General features: G+C 44.0%; 2 protein-coding genes across 4 annotated transcripts; one reads left to right on the forward strand and one right to left on the reverse strand.

The window, feature by feature from the left end:
- Window positions 1–763: 763 nt before the first annotated feature.
- PATR-DPA1 (major histocompatibility complex, class II, DP alpha 1) lies at window positions 764–9412 on the reverse strand. 2 transcript variants are annotated; one of them, XM_009450999.4, is made up of 5 exons: window positions 9240–9412; window positions 5409–5654; window positions 4787–5068; window positions 4406–4572; window positions 764–1108 (listed from the first exon to the last, which is right to left on the reverse strand). In XM_009450999.4, exons 1-4 carry the CDS (start codon window positions 9337–9339, stop codon window positions 4418–4420), a joined length of 783 nt encoding a protein of 260 aa, XP_009449274.3. In that variant the 5' UTR covers window positions 9340–9412; the 3' UTR covers window positions 764–1108; window positions 4406–4417. The 2 variants fall into 2 exon arrangements, with proteins under 2 accessions (XP_009449274.3, XP_009449276.3); XM_009451001.4 differs by lacking the exon at window positions 4406–4572 and having other exon boundaries at window positions 9240–9376.
- PATR-DPB1 (major histocompatibility complex, class II, DP beta 1) lies at window positions 9338–22471 on the forward strand. 2 transcript variants are annotated; one of them, XM_518391.9, is made up of 6 exons: window positions 9338–11907; window positions 16435–16698; window positions 20650–20931; window positions 21479–21589; window positions 21919–21942; window positions 22239–22471. In XM_518391.9, exons 1-5 carry the CDS (start codon window positions 11808–11810, stop codon window positions 21936–21938), a joined length of 777 nt encoding a protein of 258 aa, XP_518391.4. In that variant the 5' UTR covers window positions 9338–11807; the 3' UTR covers window positions 21939–21942; window positions 22239–22471. The 2 variants fall into 2 exon arrangements, with proteins under 2 accessions (XP_518391.4, XP_063668441.1); XM_063812371.1 differs by having other exon boundaries at window positions 9522–11907; window positions 21479–21606.
- Window positions 22472–23161: the final 690 nt, after the last annotated feature.

Genomic DNA, 23161 nt, shown 5'->3' on the forward strand with positions numbered 1-23161 from the left:
TTCTTTGTGCCATTGTCATCATATTTTACTTCTGGGTATGTTATAAACCCCCAAATAATTTTCACTTTAAACAATTCCTTTTTTAACTTAAAAATAAAAAGAAACCTAGAAAACATGTTTTTATATTTATCTGCATTTTTACCATTTCATGCTTTTTCATCATAATATCTAATGAACACTCATAAAGAAACAAAATCCTTGCTCAAATAAGATATTTTTCTTCATAATCATCACTATTCTCAAACCTTTGAAAGCTCTGGTAATCATGATTTAAGTTCTCCCACATGGAGTGACTATGGCTGGTAAAAATTGCAATGAATGAGGGCATTTTTAAAATTTTATTTCTTGGCTCTTAGTTTATCATGTAGAAAAATCCTCCATGAAATATTGCTATAATTACAATCCAGCCTTGGGAAGGAAGCTCAGGGGCTGTGAATGGAATCCTAATCTGCCTGAAATCTTGATCCAGACAGACCAAATCTCTTCCTTCAGAGACTTCAAACACTGCAGTCTTCAAACTACATCCAAGAAAATCTTCATCCAAGTAAAATTTCCCCCAATATCCTTTCTCTACCCCACCCTATTCTGTAGTTAGGGAAGAACCCAGGGCTGAATCAATATCCTCAGACCTTTCCATTCAGGGGGGATCAGAACCTTTAGTAACTACATCTGCAATAGAGGTTGAAACCACACCTTCAAGAAATAGTATTCACATGTGACCTGGTCCTAGACTTCCAGTAAGAATGACTCAGAGTCTCCCAGCTCTGAAATACTGAAGTATTTATTGGTCTTAGAGTATTCTCAGGAAGGTGACAGTGAGGGGTTCTTCAAAGAAGACCAGAGGATAAAAGGCTCAATGAAAGGATAATCTCCATATCAGTGCTATCAAAGTGTCAACATTTATTCATTAATTTCTATTTGTTGGGAACTTTACTAAGGAATGACTGCTTTAAGGTAACAGATAAGGACAGAGCTTGAAGGGTCAGCAATTCAGTCAGCCACTGGGGTAGTTTTCACATGAAGTGAGAAGAAAAGCTGTGATGGAGTTTGTAGGGCAGCTGGAGTTCAGATCTCTCCTAAGTCCTCTTCTGTTCAGATATTTTGTCACCTGCAGCAACACACACAGTTACTGTCATTCCTGGGTTCAGTACTGTAAGCCCAAACCCATCTTTCCCACTCCCTTTGCACCCGAGCTTCCCATTTCTCTGCCCTGTTCAGCTCCCAGGGAGAAGGTGGTCATCCCTGCACATGCCCTGGTCCTCCAGGTGAACAGCACATAGGAGCCAAGGAGTTCACTAAAGTCATTGAATTTCACCCTCAAACCCCAGCTGACTTTGAGGGCATCCCACATGCTTCATGTCTCCAAAATATCCTGACAAGGGGAAGGGCCACATTACTGAGGGCAGAGAAGAAGCTTAACCCTGGAATGAGAATTGGAAGGGACAAATATCCAAACCATATCAATGACGGCAATGAAGGAAGGATACTTGTTCACATTGTGTAAACTGCTCTTTGAAAGGATTTCAAAACCAAGGTAAATTTTCTAAAATGACCTCTGTTGAACATCTGACAGCAGTACTTCCTCCTTCCTGGAATTATTTAATTCCTTGGCTTATGTGACAACATATTCTCCTAATTCTTCTGCCTCCCTGCTTCTTCTCCATTTTCACTGAATAATCCTCTTTTGATATTTTGTTAATCATGTATCTTTGCATTAATTTTGCTTTTTCAAGATATTTCATTAAAATATGATTTATTACTGAGTTCTTTTGGCATCTCCCAAATTTTGCACCTAAGTCAAGTGCATCCCTTACATCACCCTAATTCCAGCCCTCCTTTCCATTCTTCCTCTTAACATCTGACATTCTACATTCACTTCATTCTGTTACAAATCATTATAGATATCATTATAAATGTGTGTGAACAAAGAAAAATAAAGAAGAATTTTTCCTACTGGATACTAACACACACTACAATGTCATAGTAATCAAAACACTAGGACATTGGCACAAGAAGAGACAAACAGAACAGTGGAACAAGATGGAACTCAGACACAGGCCCATCTGTAATGGGAGCTTTCAGTATAGCAAAGGAGACACCACTAACTTATGGGGAAAAGGTGAACTATTTAGTAGTTGTGGGAACACACTGGCCCATTATATAGAGAAAAATAAAACATGATCCCCATCAAACACAAAGATGAATCCCAGATGAATTAAAGTAGTACATGTGAAATTTAAAACTGTAGGAGATGTTTTAAGAGTATCTTTGATATCTCAGTACAGGGAAGATTTCTTTTAGAAAAGATGCACAAACAAAAATACAGTTGATGGACTTCATCACAAAATATTAAGGATTTCTCTTCAATAAAGGAAACCAAGGAGCAAGTTACCAGAAGTCAGATTAGGGGAAAACATTTGCAATGCCTACAACTGACAAGGGACTACTAGCAGGACTGTATAAGTATCACTTGCAAATCAATAAGAAAATGATAGAAGCACATAATACAAAAATGGGCAATGAATGTGAACAGGCAATTTATAGAAAAGGAACCCCCAAGTGGCTAATCAGTCCTAATTATAGCCCCAATTATTAGTAATTAAAGAAATGCAAAATAAAACAGCATATTTCTTTATGCAAATGAAATTGGCAAAAGTTAGAAAACTGGATAATGTCCAGTGTTGATGTGCATTTAGGAGTTGCAGGACATTTCAAATACTGACAAAGGAAGCACAGATGAGTACAGCCATTCTGATGAGAAGATGAGCAGTATTTAGTCAAATTAAGGAGCTGCATCTCCAGCAACCCTGCAACCCCTTTCTAGGATACATACATTCCAGGGATGCAGGTCAGGCCCACATGCATATGCAGTTCCATGTGAGATACAAGCATCGCTTGCAATAGTAGAGAACCAAGGGTGATCCAGGTATCCCAGGAGCAATATAGATATGTGGATTAATATGATTTGGATATTTGTCCCTTCCAAATCTCATGTTGAAAATTGATACCCAGTGTTGCAGGTGGGGCCTGGTGGGAGGTATTTGAATCATGGAGGAGACTCCCTCATGAATGGCTTGGTGCCCTCCCCAGGGTAATGAGTGAGTTCTCACTCTATTAGTGCACGTGAAACCTCGTTGTTAAAAAGAGCCTGGCACCTCTTTCTATGTCTCTTTCTCCCTCTATGACCATGTGATGCACTGGCTCCACTTGCCTTCCACCATGAGTAAAAGCTTCCAGAATCCCCCAACAGAAGCAGATGCTGGTGCCATGTTTCATGGACAGCCTGCAGATCTGTAAGCCATTTAAAGCTCTTTTCTTCATAAATTAGGTAACTTCAGATATTCCTTTATTCCTTTATAGGAATGCAAAATGGACTAATGCATGGACATATAGAGGAAAATACTATGGAAGATTTGGAAGAAACAAACTGGATATACAAAATTAGATCTATAATTTAATGCCATTTTGGTTAATTAAAAATACATGTACACTGGACACTACTACATATTAGGGAGCATCTATGCAAATAAAACGAAACATCAAATTCATTAAAATGTTTACCTATGAGGTAGGGGTAAGAGGTTAGATATGGGAGTAAGGACTGGAGATAAAAGGGACCAAATAAATCGAGAGAGAGAGAGCTTGGAGGCACCAATGATGATAGTATAATGAACTGAGAAGTTCTTAACCTTTTGTACCTGAGGTCCAGCATGAATAACAATAATAATAATGAATTAGATGTGGTCATCTGCATGGAAGTTCACTGTCTAATGCTAAGAGAATTCCCAAAACATATAAAAATATAAAGCATAGTGAGTGTTATGATAAATAGAAACCTACAAGATCTCAGGAGGGGCATTTTTTGTGTGAGCATTGCCATGGAATGAGTCCAAGTAGAGACAGTAAGTAGTTACAGGCACCCACCACACTGTGTTGTAATTATGTATAGAAATATAGATCTGGCTCCATTATTAGACAATGGACTCTTGGAGAATTTGAACTTGGTCTTTTCCTTCACAAAATAGGGTGAATAGGACAGTGGATAAACAGTCTTGGATCCAGACTTTTTGGATTGGAAGCTAGCTCTACTACTTCATAGCTGTGGGAACTTCATCAAAGTGCTTAAGGTTTCTGTGTATGTAAAAAGATAGAAGTATCTCTCATGTGAAATGGTGAAAATAATAGTACCTACCTCAAAGACTATTTGTGAGAATAAAGTGAGTTAATAAATGTAAATCCTCAGAATAGTGCCTGACCATATTAACTACTCAGTTAGTTATCAATATTGTTGTTGTTATCTAATGCTTTTAATGCATTAGAAGATCAATGAACACTTATCGGATTGAATTTTTCCTCCCTTCCTTACATTCTACAAATCCTAGGGCCTCCTCTTTTACATTCCCACCTTTACAGTATTTCACAGGGGCCCCTGGGCCCGGGGGTCACGGCCAGAACGCAGAGACTTTATGATGAGGATGGTGCCCACGATGATGCCCACTAGGCCCAGCACCAGGCCCAGGGCACAGAGCACAGTCTCCCTTGTCTCAGGCATCTGGATTGGCTCTTGGGCCTCTGGGGGAAGAATGAAGAGATAGGGTCAGGAGGTGCAGTGAGGGTGGTTATGGCCTAGGATGGTTGTGGGAATTGAAGGTTATGGACCAGTTAATTGGATCTTAGGACGAGGAAAGAGCTGAGACCCAGCCACTGGGGAAAGCTGGTGCAGAGCACACCAGGTCTTTGGAATAGAGGATGCCAGGAGATTATGGAGAGAAAAGCAGTTGCATACCCCAGTGCTTGAGGAGCGGCTGGTCCAAGCCCCAGTGCTCCACCTTGCAGTCATAGAAGTCCTCTGCTGAGGGCACAAAGGTCAGGTAGTGGAACTTGTGGAAGCTGTAATCTGTTCTGGGCAGGAAGAGGCTCTCAGCGACACCCTCAGTGACCGGCTCCCCGTTGCACAGCCACGTGACGTTGAGCACTGGTGGGAAGAACTTGTCAATGTGGCAGATGAGGGTGTTGGGCTGGCCCAGCTCCACAGGCTCCTTGGGAAACACGGTCACCTCAGGGGGATCTGGGAGGAGACAGCACTAGGTTAGGCCCCTCTTCTGGGATGAATCACAAAGGCTCCACCTCTTGGGGGAGGGTGGTCCTCTACCTCAGCCTTAGATTTTATGGCAGCTCTGAATCACAGAGAGGGGTATCACACCACTGACCAGCCTCACTCTGCTCACCGTTCTCTCTCCTGAGAAGAGAGGATGAAAGCCCTTGCTGTGGTGCGATCAGCCCATGGCCACTAGGGGAAGAGGATCACACAGCAGGGGGCACTTAGGCTTCCTAGTCTGAGGGTGGCAGAGAGGCCCTCTCATCCCTTCCATTTGGGCTACAGAGGAAGAGGCAAAGATAGGCAGTACCATTGGCGGCCTGAGTGTGGTTGGAACGCTGGATCAAGATATTCAAGTTGTTGTTCAATATAGCAATGTTAGCCAGCCCGCCCTGAGCCTCAAAGGAAAAGGCTCGGCCAAACTCCTCCAGATGCCAGACGGTCTCCTTCTTGTCCAGATCCACATAGAACTGCTCATCTTCATCAAATTCAAACATAAACTCCCCTGTTGGTCTATGGGTCTGTACAAACATGGCATAAGTTGACACATGGTCCGCTGCATAAAGAAAGTAGAGAAAAACACGACAAAATGTCAGTTTGAATATGCAAGTGGTCAAAGCTAGAGAATGAATAAAGACTTATGAATATAAAAAGGAAGAAGGTAAGAGGTCTAAGGAAGGACATATGGGGAAGAAGAAGGAGCAACACCATAAAGGAAATAATACAGAGCAGATGAGCAGTTATAAAAAGAAAGGAGCGAAGAACAAAATGAAAAGTTTATCACTGATAAGTCAAGCTGCTTCCTGGTCTTTGAAAGTCTGGGCATCCTGACCCTACACAATAGTAATAGTAACAATGACAGCTAACATTTGTTGAGCACTTACTTGTGCCAGGCATCCTTCTAAATACTTTACATATTTCACTCGTTGAATTGTCACAATAACCCTATGAAGCAAATACATATCATACATTTTACAGGTAAGGAAATGCAGGGAAGTTACATATTAATAACTTGCTAAGGTCATACGGCTACTGGCGGAACTAGTAGAGAGGTTTTCTCTCCCATTAAGATCTTAATTTTTCTGTGACACAGATGTAAAATTGTTTTTAGAGTCGTGGGGGTGGGGGAATGGACATTTTCTTTTTCTTATTATAGAAAAGGTAGAAAAAATACAAAATTGAGAGGAAGAACAAAATATCCTTCAAATTTTAGGGCTCTTGACAGTTTTAAAGTTTCTGTCTTAGTTTATGAACATGAAACTGTAGAATGTTTAGCTTTGTTGATAATATTTTTCATTTGGGGCATATAAATTCAAAAGTACAGTACAGTTATTTTGGCATTTGTTCCAAACTTTTGTTTCCTTTTTAAAAATATTTCAACATTTATTTTATGTTCAGGAGTACATGTGCAGGTTTGTTGTATAGGTAAACTCATGACTCGGGGGTTTAGTGTACAGATTATTTCATCACACAGGTACTAAGCATTCTAAACGTTTCTTACATTTATATTTTGATTTTTGTTTTAGAGGCCAACTAGAAATTATTGCTGAGTTTGGAACACCTGTAGGATTTAATTTATTTTGTTTCTTGGTCTTTATTAGTTTGTAAGAATTAGCAAAGATAAGAGGATAAAAGCAACTATTATCATGAAAGAAAACGATGAATGTGTATGTGAAAGTCTGGGTTTAGAATGATAAATGCATCAGAGTGAGAAGGAACTATGGGACTCTTCTGCTCTCACCTCCCAACTCACAGATTTCCCTGTGAGTTTTCAGCCCTGACATGTGGGGACCCAGTCTGTGCTTGGCCACTTACAGTGACAGGAGAATGACTCCTTGTCACTGTAATTGTAAGTGTCTAGAGGGTATGACCTGTGTCTTATTTTTCACTGAGAATGACTCCCTGACACAGTAAGTGGCCAAGCAAAGAGTGGTATTTGAAACTAAACAAAACAAATCCTATAGGTATTTCACTAGGAAACTTAGCTTGCTCCTCAGTTTAAAGGACTCAAAGGACTCATCAGGAAAAAGAGGGTAAAATAAAAAGACACAAAGTCCTCTAGCAGTTATTGGAAACTCATCTTCTTAATACATGAATGTCCCTTGTACTTTTTAAAATGCTTTTTAAAAAACACTTTCACAAGTTCTGCAGTCCAAAGATCAGCCAGCTATGGAACAGATTATTTTACTTCAAAATATCATTTCCATTCAGACAAAAATATGTATTAAAAGGCTACTATATGTCAAACACTGTTAGATGCTAAATACCCAAATAAAAATAATACATACGTCCTGTTCTGCAGACGCGTATAAGTCACAGAAAGAAACACAAGTGACAAGACAACAGCAGGTTCAGAAGGATAAGTGCAGATACGTGGGTATACACAAGATGCGACCAAACAGCACATCAGGGAAGGCTTCCTGGGGAACAGATGGCTTCAATGTAGGCATTCAGAAAACAGGGCAAAAGCCACTTCTCACAGGGGGAAGACAGCCTGACTGGGAGAAGATACTGAGTTCACTGTGGGGCTATTGCACTTAGAAGACCTGAAAGTCATCTAAGGAGAAATAATACATAGACATTTGTGGATTATGGGTGGTCTCAGGAGAGGAATTTAGGCCATAGAACTGACAGTCATTAGTGGCAGGTGCAGGTTAAATAAGATTTTCCAGGAAGAGTGCCAAAAATCAGAATTGCCGAGATCTCAGGGTATAATGAGAGAACATGATAGTTAAGAGGTGGTTTAAAAGATGATAAGGAGGATCCAGGTAAACAGGAGAAAAATAAGGACAGGGTAGTTCATCAGAAAGAAGTGGATTATAGTGCAAATGTTATTAGTAACTCAAGTCAGAGGCACTGAGAAGAACCCACTGAATTTGACCTTCTGTAGAGGTTCCTGATGGCCAAGATGAGAGGATCCTCAGGGATGTACCAGAGACAAGTCAGAAGCTTAGCTCCACGTGTGAGGACACAAAGAAAGTGTCTCTGGGACAGGATGCAGACTGAAGGCAAGGTTGTTTTTTATCAGTTGGTTTGCACTTATGTTTTTAAGGTAAATGACATGTTTAAATGTTAAGAGACTGGGCAGGGAAGCCCTGAAGAGACAGCTGAGCTCATTAGGAATTTCTACCAAGAATACTAAAAAGTATTTGCATCTATGAAGAGAAGCCTATTGTGGTGTTTATTATAACATAACATTAGAAATAACTCAGGTGACCGCGAACAGGGCAATAGATACTTCTGGTTCTACCCAGCCTGACCTCCTCTTTATTCTACACATCTTAAATAAAACTGTCTGAAGCCAGTGTGCATCTTGTACGTTATGGATTCTAACCTTCCCCATCACTAGATTTTGGAATGACAGCATCATGCACAGGCTTGATGTCATTCTCCCTGATTTCAGCTACAGGAAAAAGGAGCATTCACTACGGTCCATCTCTGGCTGAGTCCTTGCGGCTATCAAAAGTCTAGGCCTCCCTTGCAGTCCTGAATCTCTCAGAACCCGAATCACAAGGCTATCAAGACCATACAACCCTGCTGTCTTGAGAGAGGAAAGCTTGTGACCACCCACAAAGACCCAGGAAGAGCCCTAGGGTCCTAGAAGAGAGGGAGGATACAGAAACACTCTTCGCACTTCCTCTCCTAATGCAGAGTCCATAGCTCGGAGTTCCTGTGAAGCAGCCACAAAAGACAGAGGCTGGGGATCCCAGAGAGATAGGAGGGCCCTGATAGTAGGTCACTGTGTGCAGGAATCTGGGGAAGGCAGTGTATGACCCTCAGAGCTGGGTCTGGACTTCAAACTTGGCTCGTTGATCTGCTGTGTAACCTTGGAAAACTTATTCATCTTTTTGAGCTTCAGTTTTTTCAAAATAATTTCTAAATAAAAGGAATAATTTCTAAATGAATGGAATATTATCTTCATTGAAGATTCCTGTGAGATGTAAATGGGGAAAGAAACTATGCAGGCGTCTCATAAATTCTGGCTGTTATTGCTGTTATTATTATGAGGGCCAGAGGGAACATAGACTATGAGGACCAGATAGATCAATGAGCCCCTAAAATCTGTGATTCCTGAAGCAGCAATTGATGTGAACCACCCCATCACTCACCCCGACGCTCTTGCGTCCTCCTGAGCACTCACCCTTGATGGCCCCAGCTCCTCGGAGACTCAGCAGGAAAGCCAAGGAGAGGGCCCTGAAGATCACAGCTCTGATATGGAACATTCTGTCTTCAGGGCGCATGTTGTGGGGTCTATAATTGATGACTGTGAGCACAGGAACAGTGATGAGGAACTGAGGCCGAGTGGAGGCAGATGAGACTGAAACTGTGGGCCTCTAGCACTGGAAATGGGTGGAGAGGAATCAGCATGGCTGGGATTCACCTATCAGAGAAATCATAGAGCTGACATTCTCTGTTGCTGGGTAAAGAGGACGCTGGAAGGTGCTGGGAAGAGATGGGAGAATTTTAGGTACCAGCGTGGTCAAGAGAGCTCCAGTTCACAGTTCATTTTCAGAATTAGAGAAAGAGATTTAAAAAGATAAGTTACACCTTCCTCTGACGGCAAATGTTTTCCATTATGTTCCTTCTCCCGAGCCCCACCCCCATCCCAGACAGTCAGATGATCTTTGATGTTTTTTGGTCACATTTTAAATCACGTTTTATGTTACGTTGTCAATATTTTACAAAAATATTCTGCTGATAATTAAGAATGAATGTGCTATCTAATAAAATATATAATTAATCTTTCTTTCAGGTCCACCTCCCTGAGATACCTCCTTTTTATTTAATCATTTCTGCAGAAGTGTTATAATTTCTATTTAGAGGTTTTAATTAACTTGAATGAAGTTGATCTTTAATTATTTATCTATTCCTGGTTACCTTTGTTAGTGAAATTTCTAGATAATTTTTATTTTTCAGATTTCTTAGTATTTGATTTTTCCTGGTATTTAAACAGTGTAATAACATTTTTATCTTTAAATTACTAGTCTTGTTATTTCATTTTCATATAAGAATACCCAGGACAGCATTACCTGTGGTAACAATGTGCGCCCATATTTTGATCTTGTTTTTAAGAAGGGTTTCTCTAACGTTTTTCTGTTACAGGTAATGTTAATTTTTTATTTTATATTCTCTTTACCATATTTAAGAAATACTTTTCTAGTCTCATTTTAAATATTTCAATTTTGAGCTATTTATTTGATACTCATAGAGAAGATCACAAAACATTTACTATTTAATGTAATGATGAAGTACATATATTACGTTAATATTTTTTCTTGTTTGTGGTAGCCTTACCTTGCATAAATAATAATTACTAACAGATTAGGATATGAGAGATTCTGTTATTAGTGCTTTGCATGCATTACCTCATTTAAACCTCACATTAAACCTGAGGGAGGTATTATTAATGTCTACTGTAAAAATAAATTACCTGAGACATCGAGGAAGTATTTGTCTAATTATCTATGGCAGGTAAATGACAAGGAGAAAAGTCCCATCCAGGCAGTTACTAAAAAAACTGAGTTTTTCTCCACAATCCTCTCCTGGCCCCTTAATCCTACTAGACACCTTCTACTACATAATTATTTTCTTCTCTTGCATTTTACATGCTAGCCTTCTATTTACATTTTAATATTGATTTAAAGAAATGATGCCAATTTGATTTTTTTTTGAAATTAGAATTGGTGGTCCAACAGGATCACATTTATAAGTGTCTAAAGTAAGAAGTAATGTTCTTTGAAAGTTTGTAAAAATATTCACTCTAAACAAAATAGAATCAGATGCTTTGAAGGAGGTGGGGTCTTTGATGATTTTTTTTCACTTTCTTCCTTATTTACCAGTCAATTTATATTCTCTATGGACTTTATTTTTCCAAAGCAATTTCAGACCTATTGATCTCATTTGATCTTAAGAGCTTTGCTATAAGGCAGGTTATATCATCCCCATATTGAAGACAAGGAATCGAAGTCCAAGAGAGGCAGTGTCGTTAAAGCTGCATATTTACATGGTAGGGTAGGTGGTGTGTCCACGCTCCCAGTGTAAGGTCCCTAGACTGAGCCCTCCTGACCCTGATGACAGTCCTGTGGAAGAACCTGGTAACTCCTGCACATCGCAGGACTCACAGACCTCTGGGAGAAAGTAAATATGAATGGGTGCTAATCTTAAACACACCCTTGGACAAAGGCAAGACAGACAGACTCAGGCCTCATTTGAGTTCTGAGATGGGTACTCTAATCCCTCTAAGTCATGCCACTGACTGACCTTTTACACACTAAGATAGCACTTTTTCCACAACAGACCATGTCCTGTGGGTGTGTGAGGTGTGGCAGAATTGGGGAAATGATAATCCCTGTAGATGGGCCAGCAGAATATTTGAGATCACCTTCAGAGCAAAGAAAACGCATAATCTCCCCAAACATCATGACTTATCTGACTGGTTAAAATTAGTATCACTGTCTTTCCTCCGTCATCTTAAGTGCATCACAGGCTTTATATTTTCAGACCTTTCATACTAACTTTCTGCCTAGTGAGCAATGACTCATACAAAGCTCAGTGTCCATTGGTTCTTTTCTCAGACTCTGTCCAATCCCAGGGTCACAGAAGACTACTTGGGTTCATGGTCTCTAATATTTCAAACAGGAGCTCCCTTTAGCGAGTCCTTCTTTTCCTGACTGCAGCTCTTTTCATTTTGCCACCCTTTTCCAGCTCCATGATGGTTCTGCAGGTTTCTGCAGCCTCCCGGACAGTGGCTCTGACGGCGTTACTGATGGTGCTGCTCACATCTGTGGTCCAGGGCAGGGCCACTCCAGGTAAGAGCCGAGCTGCCATTCTTGGAGGGTCTGGCTCAGGGAACAATTCCTAGGGGACGTTATCTTTAAGGGATCAAATTCTGAGACAGGCTGCGGGGGCTCCTGCCCTAAGGCAGTGTCCTCTCTTCCCAGCTAGAGAAAGAGGTTCATCCCCTATAGGATAGCTTGCTACCCTACTGGCCTATTCTCTCTCCAAGGACATGGGTACAGTAAACAGAGACAGGTGCCCAGTGGTCAGTATGCTTGTCTTTGGGGAAAATGGGACCAAGAGGTCCAGGATAACCTTGGACAGACAAGGTTTGCAGAGAGAGAAGTTGGCAAGTGCAGGCTCCTGGGCGTGTTCACGTCTGCATCCAGCCTGGAGGGGACTCAGGCAGAGAGCCCTAAGCTGGAGTGTCCAGGCTCTGAGGATCACTGAGGATTCAGTGCTCACGAAGAATGCCTCTTATTCCCCAGGGTGGAGCAGGAGCCCACATCCCTTGGACAATTAAGGAGAGAAGGGAGGGAGGGGGATAGTTTTAGCCCCTGAAGGCATTCTCATTAAAGGTACTTCTCCCAGCCTCCCCAGAACTTGGTTAGGGTACTAGAGTGGGTTGCGACTTGTAGGAAGAATGAGATGAGATTGTGTGGGTGCGTGACAGGGATTGAGTGTAGGTTATCAGACAGCCAAGGAAGCAGTAACCAAGTGAAAAATCTCTTCTTCCTGCTGCCTCCCTGTGGCTGGTGTAATATTATGGCATCTATGATCCATTGTTTTTCTCTCAGGATACTCTCAGGATATTTCTTTTTATATATATATATATATACTTTAAGTTCTAGGGTACATGTGCACAACGTGCAGTTTTGTTACATATGTATACATGTGCCATGTTGGTGTGCTGCACCCATTAACTCGTCATTTACATTAGGTATATTTCCTAATGCTATCCCTCCCCCCTCCCCCCACCCCACAACAGGCCCCAGTGTATGATGTTCCCCTTCCTGTGTCCATGTGTTCTCATTGTTCAGTTCCCACCTATGAGTGAGAACATGTGGTCTTTGGTTTTTTGTCCTTGCAATAGTTTGCTGTGAATGATGGTTTCCAGCTTCCTCCATGTCCCTACAAAGGACATGAACTCATCCTTTTTTATGGCTGCACAGTATTCCATGGTGTATATGTGCGCATTTTCTTAATCCAGTCTATCACTGATGGACATTTGGGTTGGTTCCAAGTCTTTGCTATTGTGAATAGTGCCGCAATAAACATATGTGTGCATGTGTCTTTATAGCAGCATGATTTATAATCCTTTGGGTATATACCCAGTAATGGGATGGCTGGGTCAAATGGTATTTCTAGTTCTAGATCCTTGAGGAATTGCCACACTGTCTTGAGATACCATCTCACACCAGTTAAAATGGCGATCATTAAAAAGTCAGGAAACAACAGGTGCTGGAGAGGATGTGGAGAAATAGGAACACTTTTACTCTGTTGGTGGGACTGTTCAACCATTGTACTCTCAGGACATTTCTAGTCCAAATTTACACCAACACTCTGAGAGGAAGGACTGCAAAGTAGGTACCTTAGTTTTCCACTGACTTCCACCTTTCCTGCTTACACCCTTCCTCCTAGACCCCTCCACACCCTTCCTAGGACACACCTAAAAGGTACTGACATCATGTCACCTCCTCATCTTTCAGGATAACAAGGTTGGAATCTCCTGAATACAGCCCCTCAAGCCCTAAAACCTCTTATCTATTACCTTGGGTTCATTGTCCAGGAAGGGGAGGAGAACTTGAACTTGTAGTCACAGAAGGGTGCTGAGAACTAACCAGCAGGACGGCTCAGCCCTGGGAACTGCAGAGGGGTGAGGCTGGGGAGAGAGGAGGCTGGAGCAGCACTGGTGACACTGAACAGTGTCAGGAGGAAGTGACGGATGCAGCGCCCCCATCCCATAGGCAGAGCTGTCATGTGGGATGAGGGACAGTGTTGGAAGCCACCAAGGAAACCCAGAGGCGGGGGAGCAGAGAGCAGAAGGGGGCATGTGATGCTGGGCAGTGAAAGGGAGGACAGGCAAAGGCTGGGTTGAGGTTTGTAGGGGGAATGAGATGAGGCAGTGGAGCCATGTGACAGGGACTGAGGGTAGGTTACTGGAGCTCCCTGCGTAGAATGAATGTTCAATCAAAACCTGCTGGAGGGAGAGCTGGAGCCATAGGGGAGTGGGTAAAGTGGGCAGGGCTGATTCCACAATTCCCTGCATGCTCCCCCAACTCCACACACATCCCCAACGTCAAACAGGGCACAAGACCAAAGGGCTGAGGAGCCAGGCTATAGCTTAAAGAGGCTGGGGGAGAAAAGCTTGGCTGAGACAACCCATAGGGAGCTAGAGGTTTTTAATATACCCTATTCTGAATAAGAAACGAATTCTTTCAGATCAGTGGTTTCAAACCGTGCTCTGGGCAACTCAATTGCTAAGGGTTCCACAAACAGGATAAAGTTTCTTATATACAAAAAAAATGAAGGTTTCAAATTACACCATAAAACCCCTCATTGCTTATGTCTACTTGGCAGGTAAAATGCCATTTCAAAAGTTAAATGTACTTTAAAAATTACCTAAGACTGGGTAAATTAAAAAAATTAAATGTTGCAAAGAAAAAATTCAAAATTCTTATTCTTGAATGAAAAACGTTCTCTTACTGGTGATTGAGGAGGAGAAACAAAGACTAACAAATGAAAATGGGAGAATCCACACTCAGAGTGGGGCAATTGAACAGGCAGGGGCGGATGGATGGCAGAGGAGGAGGAATCTGGACTCAAGGAGCTGGGGGGCTCTGGGCCTGGAATTTTAGGGTCTGGGGCCCAAGGCACCAGGAGAAGAGGCAGGTCAGGATATCTGAGTCAAGACCTGGGATCTTGCCTTAGCAATGACACTGGAGACTAAAGGTGGACTCCATGGTGCCCTTGAGCCCAGCCCTACCCCATCTCCACTCTGCCACCAGCTCTGCAACTTCTGCAAGGGGTGAGGTTAATAAACTGGAGAAGTTAATTTGTGGAGCATGAAACAGATGAGCAGAACAATCACAGCACCTTAATTTCCCCAGTGTGCCCAAGAACAGAGCAGGCCTGAAGACACTCAAACAGAAACAAACATGTGCCGTGTCACTGATAATTCTGTGTAGACACACACCTGCCAGACACTGCTCATGGCACTCCCTAGGAAGAACAGCATGTGGGAAAGGCTGCCAAAATTGTTCATGTAAAAATTACATCAATGCTGTCTTCCTCGGTGCTGCCTATGCAGCTGGCAGCCATCTCTTCGTCCGCATCATGGCCTCCCTAGACTCCTCATGAAGCCCAAGATCCTCAAAAAGAGGACCAAGAAGTTCATGTGGCACCACTCAGACTGAAATGTCAAAATTAAGCATAACTGGCGGAAACCCAGAGGTCTTAACAGTAGGATTCGTAGCAGGTCCAAGGGCCAGATCTTGATGCCCAACATTGCTTATGGGAGCAACAACAACAACAACAAAAAACACATGCTGCCCAGTGGCTTCCAGAAGTTTCTGGTCCACAGCCTCAAGGAGCTGAAAGTGCTGCTGATGTGCAACAAATCTTACTGTGCTGAGATCGCTCACAAAATTTCCTCCAGAACTGCAAAGTCATCATGGAAAGAGTCACCCAGCCGGCCGTCAGAGTCACCAACCCCAGTACCAGGGTGCACAGCTAAGAAAATGAGTAGAAAGTTCATGTCCACGTTTTGTGTGTAAATAAAACCATAAAAACTGCCAAAAAAAATTACATCAATGCCTCTAAACCCAAAAGACTCTACCCCCACAGGTCCCTGGTTGTTGTGGTGATTTTCATTGTGTAAAACACTTTCCACATCTTTTGACACCAAGTCTTTCTGCAGCCATGTTTGAAAATTAACTTTCAGGCTACAGAGTCTTTCTTATACCAAAGTTGAAGAAAGTTTTAAGAAATACATTTCTACATTTCCTAAATGCAAAACAACAGGAGCAAGTTGAGGAATTCTCAAGAAACTGGTCGAGAAGAGAGAGCGCTTAGCTATGGAAAAGAGAAAGAAGGAAGGGAGGGCTTCCTGGAGGAGGTGGCATTTGAACCAGGACTGACATCAGGATGGAAATGTCAGTCAGGGAGTTAAGTAGGGGGAGCAGCTCCGCCCTCCACGTCCCCAGCTCCTCCCGCCCCTGTTTTTTCTCCCAGTGACCCCACGTGAAATGTCTTCGCCTCCTCCAGCCACCAGCAGAAGGGACTGCCTTCCCCTCAGTGCTCGCCCCTCCCTAGTGATCACTCAGTGCCCCTGAGCTCATTCTTTTCAGTAAATTCTCTCTCTGCGTGGTGAGAAAACAGGCCTGGAGAGGCTCTGCGACCCGCTTAGGACCACAGAACTCGGTACTAGGAAAACTCCTATTTTAAAATCCAGCCCTGAGTGGGAAGATTTGGGAAGAATCGTTAATATTGAGAGAGAGAGGGAGAAAGAGGATTAGGTGAGAGTGGCGCCCCCGCTCATGTCCGCCCCCTCCCCGCAGAGAATTACGTGTACCAGGTACGGCAGGAATGCTACGCGTTTAACGGGACACAGCGCTTCCTGGAGAGATACATCTACAACCGGGAGGAGTACGCGCGCTTCGACAGCGACGTGGGGGAGTTCCGGGCGGTGACGGAGCTGGGGCGGCCTGCTGCGGAGTACTGGAACAGCCAGAAGGACCTCCTGGAGGAGGAGCGGGCAGTGCCGGACGGGATGTGCAGACACAACTACGAGCTGAACGAGGCCGTGACCCTGCAGCGCCGAGGTGAGTGGGAGCTTTGGGCCAGGAGTCCCAGGGCAGCCGCAGGGGCCCGTGCCCAGGGCGCAGGAGCAGCCGGGCCGGCCTAAGGGACCTTAGTGCCAGGCAGGAAGAGGACTTTGGGTTGGGGATTCATCGGGGGAGCCCATCTGGAGCTTGTCAGGGGAGCGAGCGCGGGGACCTGGACTGGGCTGAGCATGGAGTGAGGAGGACGGGAGCAGAGAGACCCCCAGGACTTCATCAGGCCTGGCAGCCGACTGCATGTGGGGTGAGAAAAGGAAGCCACAGGACAGCGCACAAGGGTGTGGTGTGGAGATGGAGGTGGAGATGGCACAGCAGGCCACACAGAGAAGAAACCTGCAGGGAGATAGCTGGGTTTGAGGTGCTTGAGGGGCAGATGGGTGGTCTGATGGGCAGGTAGACAGAAGGGTCTGCAGCCGGGGAGGAGACTGAGACACATGAGACCATCCAGGGAGAGGGGACCCAGGGGAAAGAGCAAAGGACCGGATCCTGGGAACTGGACAGTTGTGATTTGGCCAAGACAGAAAAGCCTGTGAAAGAGACCAAAAAAACCCAAGTGCAGTGTGAGGAGAGGCCCGCAGAGAAGAGTCTTGGAAGCTGAGGGGAGGTGACCTCAGCAGCACAGTGGACAGCGGTGCCAGTGACTTGGGAAGGTCAGAAAACAGAAGATGGAAAGTGGGTTTGGAAACCAGGGAGACCTGGGGAGAGCAGGCTGGCTGCAGCAGCAGGAGCTGGAATGGGAGGGGGTGCATGAGGCTGAGTGTGGCGCATCCTCCTCGGGGCTGAGATGGATTTTACTTGTCTTGGGTTCCCCATGGCTGGCACAGGGCAGTGTCTGAGCTCATTTGTCTTTTCCTTCAGGAAGTCGGGGTGTAAAGGGATGGAGAGAGGTGAGGTGTGTGCAGTAAGAGGATTTCTCAAGGATGGGACAGGAGGGCTTTGGAGCTTTGGCTTCCTCCTGTGAATTTGTGGGGTGGGGAGCCTGGTGCACCAACCTGAGGGACCTGAGGGAGTAGTATCAGGATGTGGGATTGAGCCCTGGACCTTTTTTCTAGAAAGAGGAAAAAATGAAGGGAGGAGGAGGAGGAAGCTGGGGAGATCACACCTTTGATTTTCTTGTTCCTGGAAAGTGAAAGGAAGTTCACCTGCTAGGAGTGAGAAGGTGGACACATTGGGTGGGGATGAGGTGAGTGACATGAGCTTAGGAAAGTTGCTGAGGTAATTGGTTGAGAGAGGTGTTCAAATAAAAATAATGCAATTGGCAAAAACTGTTACTAAGACTTTGTAGAGGCACCAATCAGTGACATGGCAGCATTTTCTTTCACAGTAATCAACTGCCAGACTGCAGACAGCCCTGATGCCAGCCTAAGGAGTGTGGGTTTCTCCTCCAGGCCCGCAGGTCCCCAACCTCACTCCTCTGAAGACTCTTCTGGAGATCCTCTGTGATGCACAGATCTCCAGACTCAGTGCCCCCAGACTCAGATTCCCTGGGTGGGGAGGTCTGGGGATCTCTGCTTGTAATCAGCTCCCTAGAGGTTCCCATGTAGCCAGATAAGTATTGTCAGAACACTGAAGATTTTTGAAAAATGAAAAAGAGAAGGTTGGAGATGTGTCTTCAGAAGACTACTAAGGGTGCTGGGTAGAGGAGGGACCAGAGGCAGGGAGATGAGGTAGGAAACTGCTATTATTTGTCAGGAAAATTGCAATCAAGGCATGAGTTAGAACAGGGAAAACACAGAGGCAGGGGAGAGGTGGAAGGGGGAGGAAAGGAGTAGTGACAATTCCAGGGTGGATGTCCACCCAAATCTAGAAGTAATTGAGCAAATGTTTTCTGGGCATTAGAGAAGGCAACTAGAACAAACAGGAATCCTTGCCTTGGTGAAATGTATTTGAACTGGGTCAGAAATGAGGCCATTGGGTATCAAGCCTTAACTCCAGCGCACCCTGGAGGTCGCTGATGTGGCTCCAGGCTGACCTGCTCCTGTCAAAGAATATTGAGCAAGATGCCTCTCATGGAATGTTCTGGGACCTTAAAACAGATACCCAAGTATTTCCCCTGATTTCATGGTTCCCAGAAGCTCTATGGGGAAGAAATTGTATGTAATTCACAACTGAGATTTAGACATAAGTTGAATAGTGTAATGGACGTTGAGTCAACCGAGGTAATGAAGTAGTGAGACACAGGTGCCCCTGAAATAAACTCACATTGAGGGAAGAGGCTGACAATGTGGATCAGTCTGTAAACAAGGCAAAAATACAATAGGGAGTAAGGGTTTTGTGTCAGTTCAAGACTGTACTTTTACCTGGCCCAGCGCCATGTTGGGGTATTTGTGTTCTCCAGGAAGTAGAAAGGAAAGAACTGAGTGATTAGGGACCTAGAAGACTAATTTGAGACATTCCTCTTGATGAGCTGTTCTCTAGGGTAGTCCTCTGAAAGAGCTGTTCTCTAGTGGATCTCCCTGAATGAACTGTTCTCTAGGAGCACTTGACCCTTTTCTGTGTTTGTTTTTTGTTTTGTGTTTGTGTTTGTTTTTGAGACAGGCTCTCACTCTGTCTCCCAGGCTGGAGTGCTGTGGCACCATCATGACTCACTGCAGCCTCAACCTCCCGGGCTCAAGTGATCCTCCTGCCTCAGCCTCCCATGTAGCTAGAACTACAGATACATGTACCACCATGTCTGGCTAATTTATTTTTCTTTTTAGAGATGGGTTCTCACTATGTTGCCCAGGCTGGTCTCGAAACCCTGGGCTCAAGTGATCCTCACGCCTCAGCCTCCCAAAGTGCTAAGATTATAGGCATGACCACCATGCCTGGCCTTTTCTGCCTTCCAAGGAGGAAAAAGGCACTGGTGGCAGAGATCCAAAAGAAAAGTTGCCAGTGGCAGTGTGGAAATTGACCTGAGAACAACAGAACAAGCTGGGGCACAAATGCAAAGATGCAGAGGGAGGCAACATCTGGTTATCTGCGAGACCTTCATGGGACCTGAAGACACATCCTTTTGGAAAAGGACGGGATTTCTACTACTAAAGCATGTAGGGGCTCAGGATATTATGTAAATATGAAGATTTTGAGTTTTTGTAGGTGAGGTAAAAAAAATACCTAGGTTATTTACAGAATAAGACATGTCAAGCTCTCTTCATTTTCTTTGTATTTTCTTGAAATAAAGATATTAGATTAACAGGCCACCATAATGCCATTGTCTGTATATCTTAATTTCAAGATATTATTTGAGTAAATTTTGCATCCTTTGTATCAAGATAGAACTTTGTAAAGACAGGTAATTTCACAGTTGATTAAATATTCTTTGCCCAAATTACTTTTGGTTAAAATTTCTCCTGTATGTGCTACAGAGTGCAAACTCTGTCTCCCTGCCATTCCGCTATATACTTACTAATTATTATTTTATTCAAGATCATGCATGCTCTACTTGAAGGTCTATCTTTTCAGTGCTACCCTTACCCACTAGCCTAATCACATTATATCTATTTTCAACATCTAGGAATCAATTACATAGTGAACATGCCTAAGAAATAATAATCTGGGCAGATGCAGTGGCTCAGGCCTGTAATCCCAGCACTTTGAGAGGCTGAGCGGGTGCACCACTTGAGGTCAGGAGTTGGTCAAGTGCTCATAGAGAACCAGCCTGACCAACATGGAGAAACCTTGTCTCTACTAATAATACAAAATTAGCCAGGTGAGGTGGCAGGCACCTATAATCCCAGCTATTCGGGAGGCTGAGGAAGGAGAATTGCTTGAACCCCTGAGGTGGAGGTTGCAGTGAGCCAATATTGCGCCACTGCATTCCAGACTTGGCAACAGAGAGACACTCCACCTCAACAAAAAGAAAGAAAGACCGAGATTACGTCTCAAAAAAAGAAGGAAGGAAGGAAGGGCAATTTCAAATGCTATTTCATTATTTTTCTTCCCCACTCGTAGTCCAGCCTAAGGTGAACGTTTCCCCCTCCAAGAAGGGGCCCCTGCAGCACCACAACCTGCTTGTCTGCCACGTGACAGATTTCTACCCAGGCAGCATTCAAGTCCGATGGTTCCTGAATGGACAGGAGGAAACAGCTGGGGTCGTGTCCACCAACCTGATCCGTAATGGAGACTGGACCTTCCAGATCCTGGTGATGCTGGAAATGACCCCCCAGCAGGGAGACGTCTACATCTGCCAAGTGGAGCACACCAGCCTGGACAGTCCTGTCACCGTGGAGTGGAGTGAGTCTCTGATGACCCTCTAGACTCCACCTCTGAAGAGCAGGGGACTCTCTGGCTCTGGGGTCCACTCATCTTATCTTCTGCATCTATACCCTGGGGCCATGTCCAAACCCCATCTTTCTTCTACACCAGCTCCTGAGCATAGTCTGAAGCCAGGGCAATGGAGACTTCCTGACCTTGGCTTAGGGGTTCCTGAAGATTCATAGTTCTCCCCCTTGTCAGAGAATCTAGGGACACTGGCTGATCTCGAAACCCTCACACACAGGAACTGACCTCACACATAGGAACAGTTCTCTTCCTTCAGCATTTTAGCCTCTTCTCAGGCATTTTGAGAGGCAACTTCCAGAATCAGCATTTGCCACCTTGTTGAGGTCACACCCCTGTTCCAGATATGAGGGTGGCTCTTTCTGAATTTCCTCTTAGCAAGCTTTTTCCCCTGCACTGTCTTCATCCCGATATTCTGCATCACACTCCAGAATCTCAGACAGGACATGAGTAGGGATGCAGCTGGTGGAGGTGACACTAAACCTGGGTCTGTCCTTCCCAGAGGCACAGTCTGATTCTGCCCGAAGTAAGACATTGACGGGAGCTGGGGGCTTCGTGCTGGGGCTCATCATCTGTGGAGTGGGCATCTTCCTGCACAGGAGGAGCAAGAAAGGTGAGAAAGCCTGCAAGGTGAGCGGGACTTACCTTCCCCTGGCATATTCACACTTACTCCATGATGAGGGTTCTGACAGAAAAGAAATGTCAGAAAGCTCTAGAGACCACTGAAATCAGATAGTCGGGGAACAAACATGACCTATAGTGAGAGAGGGATCCCAGGCTGGGATCTTAATGCAGCCAGATGCATGAGGTCCCAGGTGCTCAGACTCCTGCGGGGCATCCATTGAGTGGTGGTCAATGGAATTTGGTGGGATGGAAATGTTTCTCTAATTATCTGAGGTGATTTCAATGGCTGAATACATAACCTTTCCTCTTTCATTTCAGTTCAACGAGGATCTGCATAAACAGGTAATATTCCTGCTTTGATTTCCTTGGGGGGTGGGTTACAGGAGGATATGACTCCTTTCTGTGCATTGTAATACAGAGGCTCCTCCAGGAAGGGAATCTCAGGCATGAACCCCTCTTTCAACCTCAGCTCTCGAGTGAGTGGGGAAAAAGCATTGCACAGCTCCATTGCTGAAGGAAGCAGAGATCAGTTCTGTTCTTTATCAGCCTAAGATGCAGCCTCTCACCATAATTTTTCTGTCCTGGACTTAAAGGAAGGAGGCCAGCAACCTGGGATAACTTGTCCTTTACCCCCACAGGGTTCCTGACCTCACCAAAAAGACTAATGTGCCTTAGAACAAGCATTTGCTGTGTTTTGTTAGCACCTGGTTCCAGGACAGACCCTCAGCTTCCCAAGAGGATACTGCTGCCAAGAAGTTGCCCTGAAGTCAGTTTCTATCGTTCTGCTCTTTGATTCAAAGCACTGTTTCTCTCACTGGGCCTCCAACCATGTTCCCTTCTTAGCACCACAAATAATCAAAACCCAACATAAGTGTTTGTTTTCCTTTAAAAATATGCATCAAATCGTCTCTCATTACTTTTCTCTGAGGGTTTTAGTAAACAGTAGGAGTTAATAAAGAAGTTCATTTTGGTTTACACGTAGGAAAGAAGAGAAGCATGAAAGTGGAGATATGTTAACTATTGTATAATGTGGCCTGTTATACATGACACTCTTCTGAATTGACTGTATTTCAGTGAGCTGCCCCCAAATCAAGTTTAGTGCCCTCATCCATTTATGTCTCAGACCGCTATTCTTAACTATTCAATGGTGAGCAGACTGCAAATCTGCCTGATAGGACCCATATTCCCACAGCACTAATTCAACATATATCTTACTGAGAGCATGTTTTATCATTACCATTAAGAAGTTAAATGAACATCAGAATTTAAAATCATAAATATAATCTAATACACTTTAACCATTTTCTTTGTGTGCCATCACAAATACTACTTAACCAAATACGGCTTGGACTTTTGAATGCATCCAGTAGACGTCATTTGTCGTCTAAGTCTGCATTCGTCCACCAGCCTAGGCCTCCTGTCTTAATTTTCATACAGACAGAGATGACTCCCCACTGGGGAAAGAGCAAAGCAATATGTGTAGCACTCTTTTTCAAACACTGGTCTTTTTTTTTTTTTTAACAATCCAACATTGTTAATGTGTTTTGCGTCTCATATTGAC

Source organism: Pan troglodytes, chromosome 5 (assembly GCF_028858775.2).
Source record: "Pan troglodytes isolate AG18354 chromosome 5, NHGRI_mPanTro3-v2.0_pri, whole genome shotgun sequence".
NCBI classification, from domain to species: domain Eukaryota; kingdom Metazoa; phylum Chordata; class Mammalia; order Primates; family Hominidae; genus Pan; species Pan troglodytes.

Coding starts and splice junctions, on each gene's coding strand:
- PATR-DPA1 (XM_009450999.4), bottom strand. CDS start 9,339: ATGCGCCCTGAAGACAGAATGTTCCATATCAGAGCTGTGATCTTCAGG. Junction 5,069..5,408: donor CCACACTCAGGCCGCCAATG/GTACTGCCTATC, acceptor GTCTCCTCCCAG/ATCCCCCTGAGGTGACCGTG. Junction 4,573..4,786: donor GCCGCTCCTCAAGCACTGGG/GTATGCAACTGC, acceptor TTCTTCCCCCAG/AGGCCCAAGAGCCAATCCAG.
- PATR-DPB1 (XM_063812371.1), top strand. CDS start 11,808: ATGATGGTTCTGCAGGTTTCTGCAGCCTCCCGGACAGTGGCTCTGACG. Junction 16,699..20,649: donor CGTGACCCTGCAGCGCCGAG/GTGAGTGGGAGC, acceptor CCCCACTCGTAG/TCCAGCCTAAGGTGAACGTT. Junction 20,932..21,478: donor TCCTGTCACCGTGGAGTGGA/GTGAGTCTCTGA, acceptor TGTCCTTCCCAG/AGGCACAGTCTGATTCTGCC.